Source organism: Garra rufa, chromosome 5 (genome assembly GCF_049309525.1).
Source record: "Garra rufa chromosome 5, GarRuf1.0, whole genome shotgun sequence".
Taxonomy (NCBI): Eukaryota; Metazoa; Chordata; class Actinopteri; order Cypriniformes; family Cyprinidae; genus Garra; species Garra rufa.
Genome location: NC_133365.1, coordinates 39,135,886 through 39,145,869, shown reverse-complemented (window position 1 = coordinate 39,145,869; position 9,984 = coordinate 39,135,886). Strand labels below are relative to the sequence as shown.

At 38.4% G+C, this 9,984-nt stretch overlaps 1 protein-coding gene across 1 annotated transcript in view; it reads right to left on the bottom strand.

The window, feature by feature from the left end:
• Window positions 1–3,782: 3,782 nt before the first annotated feature.
• Window positions 3,783–9,984, bottom strand: part of gas2l1 (growth arrest-specific 2 like 1) — a 45,506-nt gene continuing 39,304 nt past the window's right edge. The window contains exon 5 of the mRNA XM_073840747.1: window positions 3,783–8,432. Within this exon, the coding sequence (XP_073696848.1) occupies window positions 6,413–8,432 (2,020 nt within the window). The 3' untranslated portion in view covers window positions 3,783–6,412. The remainder of the gene's footprint in view (window positions 8,433–9,984) is intronic.

The following is a 9,984-nucleotide window of genomic DNA, read 5'->3' as shown; positions in this document are numbered from 1 at the left end:
TCCGTCTTCCGCCTTCATTAGGGGAGTTTTCGTATCATGTTACACACTGTTGAATGGAGTAAGATTACAGTAAAATCTACATTGGTTTTCAGTTTGACTTTGCTTTAAACATACGACTCAGAAGTTATGATATAGTTATGTGAGGATAAATTACATAATAACCAACAAACGTAACTTGCAGCTAATAATATTCCACTGGAAATAGCAAAACTTGCTGTAGGTTATTGTTATATCCTCACATAACCATATCATAACAAAATCATCGTCAATTCATATTTTAAATGATATTTAATGTAACCTCAGGTTTACAAATGCATTTTATCTTTCATCTTATCAAGATATCTTGAATATGATTGAATGCATACTATTCAAAAGTTAAAAAGGGTGATATCAGGTAAATTGGGACGCTTTTTTTGTATTTGATGTAATAAAATATAATTGTTTAGGCCCTACAGGTTTGGAAACATTAGCTGCTCCAGATTTTTTGAGATAGCAATGTTCAGGTAAAATGGGTCAGCTGATCGGCAAAAATGGGCCAGTCAAACAAAGTGAAATAGACATTTCTGATTAAACACATTTAATTATATTTTATTTTATAATGTAACAGTGTAACACTGCATTTACATTGCATTAGATTAGAACATCAGTTTGAATTACATTAAAACATACATTTAAATCAGTTTCCCTATATTCGGCCAGTGCTCCTCTCATCTTCTCCCCTACCCTCAGATTGTATTTTTTTGCAGGCTTCCTTTCTATCTCCTTATTGTTCCTTCCTGACTGTCTTCTTTCTTTTCTGATCCTTTTTGTTTTTCATGTTGACTGTAATAAATAGTTTAACATTAAGCTACTTTACTTCTTTACCTCTTAAGTCAAGTCAAGTTGAGCTTTATTGTCATTCTGCTACATGTGTGGTCATACAGTGGAATGAAATCTATCACTTCTATATCAAACTGTCTCTTTCACCCTTTTTTCTTTTCAGTGAGTGTGAGCTCATGTGTGTACAACTATGTTTTTGTGTACACATATAGTACACATACACATGCCTCATTAACATGCACATACAAATGTAGTCGAGCATATAAACGTGAAAGGTATGTCAAAAATGGAATAATATAATAGATTAATAATATAAATACATTTTAATAAGAGGAATCAACAGAAATTCTGCTTAGACTCAACTCAGGTGGCCCATTTTAACTGAAATTAATGGCTCATTTTATCCTAACACATTTAGGTTAATTGGCCCACTAACTAAAAATTATATATATATATATATATATATATATATATATATATATATATAAATATATATATATATGAAAATTCTGAATTAAAGTTAATTTTATTTAACCAGCAAGTTTTATTTGGCCGGAAATGACACAGGCGTCTCCCAAAAGATAATAAGACCCTGTACAAGAGGCATCATTGTGGTAAAAAATAAAAATAAAAATAAAATTCTCAGCTTTTATTTACATTTTAACAAAAAGTGGCATGTCCAAAACTATTCATACCCTTTGCAAACTGTCACAGTCTATGGGAAAATCCAAAGTTCTATACCATTCCAAATAGTCTAAGGTGTTCTAAAGCATCCTAATTACCCTGATTCATTGGGAACAGCTGTTTTAATCAACTCAACAAGTGAAAAACAGAAGCTTTCTGCTGTTGGTTTGTGGACAGTCATGGCTAAGACAAAGAATCTCACTGAGGACTTGCGGTTGTGCATTGTGGCTGCTCACAAGTCAGGAAACTAGCCCAGGTCTGGTCAGGTCTTATAGCCCAGACCATATCTAAATGTTTTGAAGTTCCAGTGGCTACAGGGCAAAGTACTATTAAAAAATACAAGACGTTCCGCACTGTGAAAAATCTCAGAGGATGTGGTCGGAAGCCAAAAGTGACAACTGTGCTGGCCAGGAAGATAGTGAGAGAGGTAAGAAAAGAATCACCACCAAGGCCATCCTGATGAATCTGGGCTCTGCTGGTGGCAACATCTCAAGGCAGACAGTCCAATGGAAAAAGGAGCAATACATCAAAATTCTCAACAACAACATCAGGCAGTCTGCAGAGAAACCTGGCCATGGGCACCAGTGGACATTTCATCACAACAACGACCCAAAACACACAGCAAAAGTGGTGAAGAAATGGTTAGCAGACAAAAACATTAACGTTTTGCAGTGGCCCAGCCAGAGTCCTGACTTAAATCCAATTGAGAATCTGTGGAGGGAGTTAAAGATCAGGGTGATGGCAAGGAGACCCTCCAACCTGAAAGAGTTGGAGCTCATCGCTAAAGATGAGATTGATTATTGAGAAGGTATGAATAATTTTGTACATGCCACTTTTTGTTTAAATGTAAATAAAAGAGGACTGATAATTTTTTCCACAATTATTCCTCTTGTACATCATCTTATTATCTTCTGGGAGATGTCTTTGTCACTTCTAATAAAAAAAAACAAAAAAAAACTTGCTGGTTTAATAAATGTAACTTTATTTCTGAATGTGCATTTGTTTTTTATTGATTTATCAACCTTATTATTGAGAAGTAATGTTGGATGTGTCAGGCCACTCACCTTGCTTTTTTTCTGCCGCAGTCTCAATTTTCAGCATCATTACTCCAGTCTTCAGCAGGGGCGCCGCTAAGGGGGGGTAAGTTAGGACAATTCTAAGGGCCCCCGCCTTTTAGGGGCCCCCAGAGATCTGCTTTTGTGTGGTAGGGGGGGCCCAACCTCATATTTTGTCATAGGGCCCAAAATTGCGAACGGCGTCCCTGGTCTTCAGTGTCACATAATCCTTCAGAAATCATAATAATACGCTGATTTGCTGTTCAAAAAACATTTATTATTATCAATATTTAAAACAGTTCAGTTCATTTCAGGATTCTTTGATGAATAGAACGATTCAAAGAATTAATACTTTTATTTAGCAAGGATGCTTTAAATTGATCAAAATTGATTATAAAAACATTTATACTGTTACAAAAGACTTCTATATCAAATAAATGCTGTTCTGAATGTTTTTATTCATCAAATAAACCCTATGCAAAAAATTCATCTTTAAAATCACAGGAATAAATGACATTTTATAATATATTCAAATAGAAAAGTTATTTTAAATACTAAAAATATTTCAACATTTTACTGTTTTTGCTGTGCTTTGGATCTAATAAATGCAGGCTTGGTGAGCAGAAAAAGTTTCTTTGAAAAAAAAATTACTGTTCAAAAGCCTTTGCCTGGTAGTGTATATATATATTATTAATATTATTATCATATAGCTTATTAAAAATTCACTTATAATAGGTCATTGTAGCCATCATGTATCTCCATTCCACAATTAAGAAGAAATACAAAACATTTAATCCAAAACATTTTTATTACAAGAATTAAATTAACAGCAATTGGTTTTCAAGGAACAGTGGAATGTTGGTCTTGCAATATTGCTATTCAACACAGACAAATTCCACAATGTCAAGACCTTACATTTCATTGTCAACATTAAAGAAAAACAGTCAGCCAAACAAACTGCAGAAATTGAATATAAATCAATGCACATTCAGATTTCAAATCATCCGACATCCTTTTCATTTACGGAAACCAGAGCATGACAGAGATTCGACATGCATTTTGTAGATCACACCTGAACATCGCATTTGCATAATGCAAATCAGACGGGTTTACTCAAGTAAACAAAACTTGTGTGAATCTACATGCTTGTAGTTCTGAGGTCAACAATGAATTAAGAAAAACAGAACCCATCCATGCAATAAATTATTTTTCAAAAGGTCTAAATGTGATTAGAAACGCACAACAAATGTCATCACAGAAAAGAAACATCTTTCTGTAAAAAAAAACAAAAAAAAAAAACAAAGAAACTTTTTTTTGGAAAGCAGAACAGAATAAATACATCTGGAGCTTAAAATGAGTTAACTGTACAAATGTATGGCAGTTAATAATTAGATACTGTAAAGATAACTCAAAGTGTAGTGTGTGTCTATGTGTTTGACTATTAGGCACAGCAACCATTAATATAATCTGTAAGACCGCAGAAAGCTCTACTGTCCTTATTTATACGTATTTCAGTGTTGAACAGACATTTAAATGGCCATGAACATAGAAGCACTGTAAAGTGATAAATTGTATTGTCGTTTTTATACAAGAAAGTGTTGTGGAGTGTCAATGGCCATGCTAACAGTAATATCCTATGGTTGCAGTCCTTGAGGCAAAGAAAGAGAACACTGAAATCCACTTCCACTTCCAAAATCTCCCTTACTCTTCTTTTAAATGGGAACATCTCTCAATAAAACACTTGAGCTCATAAATACACAGCAGTACTGTATAAAACCTTTCAAAAGAGAACCTACCAAAAGTAAACAATTCATTCAGAAACATACAACATTGTCCCTTTATGATAAAACAGTTCACCCACAACCAATCAACAAGGCTTAATAACTTACTCATTTAATATAAATAAACAATCCAATGCCAAAACAATATGTGTGTAGTGTAATTCGTTTAAGTTTCCCCCTATTTTATGCAATGGTATCACTCAGATTAAAATCATAATCGCCCACTAAAGTCACACTTTCATATTATACTTGGAAGTCATACAAACATCACCGATAACACTCAACCACTTGGTGGCGCCATAAAGCTTTTTAAAAGAAATTTAACGTCTGCTGATGATGACAGTGGAAAATATCACTACTTCACAAGCAGTTTTTCACTCAGTATGGCTTTCCCAATCAAATGGCGTGATTTCCTGAATGATTGCTATTTCCATACATATTTTGTAGTGATTTCCATATTTTGAAGAAAAAAAAACCATCCTATTGATGTTTAATATGACACTAAGTCCTTCATTTATCACTTGCAGATAAATCAAGCAATTACTTTAACTGAAAAACACTGATAAAGCAGGATCTTGTCACTACTGTGACCTTAAATATGTGCGATTGTCTCACAGTGGGCCAAAACAGAATCCATCCACTATAACAAACATTTTCAACCTCACACACTCATATTTAACCATCCAGATACATACACACACCATCTCTTCATCATCTCTACCTCACAAACACAACTTCTCATCCTTACTTTAAGGCAAGAAAATCTGTCAAGGCAACATTCAATAGCAACATTGCATAGCTAAGGCAGAATTACCATACTGAAATCAACAGCATACATTTTGTACATTAAAGTCAATTAATAATATTAATTATATTTACATTACACTACCACACAATTAAGCAAATGAACATATGTTACATATAAACCTATACAATAACCATATTAGTTACAGAACATAATAAACAAATACAACATTTGTTTGTCTGCCAAGGTCATGTTAAGCAGAAAATGTGAGAATTATATCCTCTCATAAATATTTCTGAGAAATCCTCACACCGAATTAAAGGGATAGTTCAAACAAAAATACAAATTATGTCAATAATTACTCAAACTCATGTTGTCCCACTCATGTTCATTCATTGTTGGAACACAAATGAAGGTATATGTGATGTAATCCAAGAGCTCTCTGACCCTCCATAAACAGCAAGGGTCCTTCCACATTCAAGGCCCAGAAAGGTACCAAGAACATCAACCCTTGCTGTTAATGGAGGTCAGGGAGCTCTTGGATTTCATCAAAATATCTTACATTGTGTTCTGAAGATAAATGTTCTTATGGGTTTGGAACAACGTGAGGGTGAGTAATTAATGACAGAATTTTAATTTTTTGGTGAACTATCCCTTTAATAAGTTGATATGCCATTCTATTTAGCCTGGGCTAAAAAAAAAAAAAAAGAGAATACAGTCACTTAATTGTATCTCCAATTTGAATACAATATGGAAGTATGGTCACAGCGCCATTTAGGCGTTCATCTTGCACATAAAATTACACCAAAATGATTCCACCATCTTATTTGCTCTGATTCTACAGCTCTTATTCTCCAGTATACAGTATACTCTGTATGTTACAATTCCCTGATTAAAATAAGATTTTTACACTAAAACAGCTAAAATCTGCCCTCATGGAACAGATCATTAATAAGGAGCATTAAAGCCTTTAGATCTTTAAAGGGAAATTCTGTCATTTCCGTTCTCAAACTGAAAAAAAAACAAAAAAAGAAAAAACGATGACTCGATGAACAAATTTAAACAGTACAGTAGCTCTCAGATTTACTTCAGAACAGGCTATCTTGGTCCAAGATGTCAAAAATGGTGTTTTGGTAGGACACATCTACGTCTACAGTGAAATGACAGTAAGGATTCCAGCATCCTGCTACATGTTGTACACAACAGTCAAGTATGCATTGTCTCTTAGTCTTACAAATGTGCTTTTTTCACCACTCCTTTCTCTTATAAAGCTGAGCGAAAGAATACAGACCAAGTCAGTTGCCTGTGTACATCATCATCTTCATTCACTACATCCAGGCCTCATTGTCTAGGCTGGACTCTGAAGAATAGGCACACTCTCTAGAGCCCATAGCAGGGGAGCGCTGCTGCGGTTGGATTAGGTCAGCAAAGGCCTGATGCAGAGCTTTGTGTGAGGGTTGGTGGTTGTTCAAACGTGGGGACTGTGGTGGGGTCTGTAGGGGAGACGAATTGGCAGGAGACTGCTGACAATGATTTCTGTATCGTACAGGCGTAGGGATGCGCGACGGGCTGTTGTCGGGTCTGTTGTCAGTACGGGGTCTTATCCGCGGTCGCAGCTTGAGCTTGTAGATGGAGGGCACCCTCTCTGATTTCTTTTGACCTTTCTTGGCACGGAGGACGACTGCGTCATCCGTATCCCCATTGGCCAGCGGTAGAGGAGGAGTGCAGGAGCCTTCAGATGGAGGCTCACTCAGACTTAAGCACATGGATGAGCTCTCACTGGAAGAGTCCTGGTAAGAACAGTCATCCAGAGGTGGTGGAGGCGAGGGAAATGTCTCAGAAAGTGGTAAGTCAGCATTGTCTTGTGGAAGGTTCGGGTGATATTCGGTACTTTGTGGGACGTTTCCTTCCACCCCATCCCATTCCGCCAAGTCCTGCTGGCTCTCCATTGGCACCTCCGTCAAAGGAAGGCTCCCGCTGATGTCTTTAGGGAGGCACACCGGCCTGGATAGGCCTGGATTTGAGGTCTCGCCTTCTTCTGTGGAGCTGGAGATGGCAGGAAGCTTGCGAAGACCTTTACCACCCCATCGCTCTCCCTCCAAGAGCCCTCCGTTGGGGAGGCCTCCACGAATCTGGCTATGGAGAAGGGCGGGAGGATCCTCCAGTGCACAGGTGCGAGGATTAGTCCGTTTAGACTCTCGCAAATCAGGTAGGACTCCCACCTTACCTCCAACATTAAGAGAAGACGTTGAAGAGTTCGAAGAAGAGTAAGCAGAGTCTGTAACATTAGCGTCACCTGAAGAGGTTGGGAGCACCCCTACACCTTGTTGGGAGACGTGGATCTGTAGCGACCTGATTTCCCTTCCTGTAGACGGCTTACCCTGTACAGTCTTGGTTTGTTGTGTGTTGGCCAGAAACTCTGCCTCGAAGCTGCGATATAGGTCTTGCTCCTTTTGAGGGTCCAGATTTGGCAGCAAGTGTAAACTAAAAATACCAGCATCCTCATGGTTCTCCTGCTGCTGGTTGTAGGGATTTCCCCAACCTTTTTGGTCTCTCCCTGCGGCTCTTGCATTGTGTGCAGTTCGAGGGGAACGTGCTGGGTGGTGATGGCTTGTTCGTGGAGAAGAATGTGGAGAGCGCCGCCCTGGTTGTGTGACAGGGGGAAGCAACTTTCGATTCCCGGTGGAAGGCGACCGAGGCGCAGGGGGTCGTGGTGCGACCATGCCCTTTTTCGCAGGACTTCCGCTGGCAGCGCTTTTCACAGGTGAGTTAGAAGCCGAGGAAGATGCTTGTCTTCGAGACAGACTTCCACTTGGTCTCGAAGATCCTGCGGGCATGTGTTTGGGTCTCAGTTCCTCTCTCCGATCTACTGAAAGAGATTGAGGGTCCCTGCGGCGAGGTGATGATCCAGGGCTGACATCACTCAGTCGGCCTCTAGGAGTCTTGCCCTGGCTGAGGGAGCGTGGAGCCTGCAGCTTCCTCGGACCTTCAGGCCCAAGTGATCTGCCTCTCTCTGTGCGGGGTGTTCGGTGTACCTCTGCTGGACCCTGTGGTGGGCTAGGTTTCAGGATTGAAGTGGATTGTGGTGCAGGGCGCTCTCTGGAAGCACTACGGGCACGGATTTGAGGGGTTCTCAGGGCTGGAATCTGTGCTCCCGCTCCAGGACGCTCAATCATGTGTTTTCCTTCCTTGCGGTTCACCAGGAGGACCACTTCATCTCCATGAGCATGCCTTGTACCCAGAGAGAAGCGACCTCCTCCTGTGCTTCCTCCTCCACCTTTAGACGAGGCTGTGGAAGAGTCACTATCCCCTGATAGTCTGCGAGTCTGAAGAAGAGATTCCTTATTCCTGTTTGTAAGAGAAAAGAGAGAAAGATAAACATGGATTTTAGGATATATGAGGCATAAATCTCAAATAAACTACTGCCTGATATTTTTGACGTATTTTGCCACATACACATTACTGTTCAATAATTTAGTGCACCCAAAAATTAAAATTCTGTCATTAATTACTTTTCCTCATGTCGTTCCTATCCTGTAAGACCTTTGTTTATCTTCGGAACACAAATTAAGATATTTTTAATGAAATCTGAGGTTTCTGCTGCGGCGCATAGCCATTGTGGAGACGACACATCGTTTACATGAAGGAAAGCTCACACATGTTGTGATACTCTCTCCACAATGGCGGCGCGCAGTAGCAGACGGGATGAGGAGGAGAAGGATTGTTGAATAAAGTAATTTTCTTTGTGCATAAAAAGTATTCTCGTAGCTTTGTAAAATTATGGTTGTTCTTGCTACGTTTCTGAACCTGGGAACATTTCAGTTGTGTTGCTGTCTATGGAAGGTCAGAGAGCTCTCAGATTGAATCAAAAATATCTTAATTTCTGTTGTGTTTTCTGTTCTTAATTAAAAAAAAAGGTCTCTTACACTCATCAAGGCAGCATTTCTTTGATCGAAAATGCCATAAAAACAGTAATAATGCAAAAAAATTGCCAGTTTAACTAACCATTTTCTATTTTTAAATATTTTAAATTGTCGTTTTTGTCTTTGACTTTGAAGTATTCAATGCCACATGATCCTTTAGAAATCACAATGATATTCCAGTTTGGTGCCCAAACACCATCTGCTATTACTATCAATGTTGAAAATAGTTGCGTTTTTCAGAATTCTTTCATGAACAAAAAAGCAAAGAAAAAAAGAAAAGCATTTATTACAAATAATTTTTTGTGAAAGTATTTTCTGTCACTTTTAATCAATTTAATGCATCGATATTTCTTGGTAATTCTGGTTAGAATTAATAATTTTACGTCATACTTGTCACTTTTGACAACATGGATAATCTTTACCAAGCATGCAGGAAACTGTATGCGATGCTGTATCCTCAGGAGACATTTTTTGGGATTAAAGAAAACATCAAATAGGAATGGAAAGAGAGGGATTACTCATCCTCAGGCATTATCAAACGTGCACACAGACACACTTTCTTTACACACACTCTTGAAGTACTACACCAAGTTCTTAAGAATACAACTGGCATTGTAACTCTTTCTCCTTATGTATGCATATGAATAAAATCACTGCTTTAAAATCACTTCTCAAATGTAGAACTTCTAGATCCTATGATACACTTATGAAAAGTGAAAGTGCTACCCTATTCTGCCCTCATTTGACTTTATTCAAATGCACACTCTTATTTAGACAAGAAAGTGAAACACGCACACCCTGATGGCCCAGTTCTGTAATATGACCAGCATAAACCCTGCTCTGACCTTTTTTTGCAGTGACAGACCTGGGGGCTGAGATTATTCTAATCTTCAATAATCCAGCTTGACTCACCTGCATCTCTGGGAGTGCAAGTGTTAAAGTGTATTGCTCTGACGCTGGGCCTGCATCATTAGTCG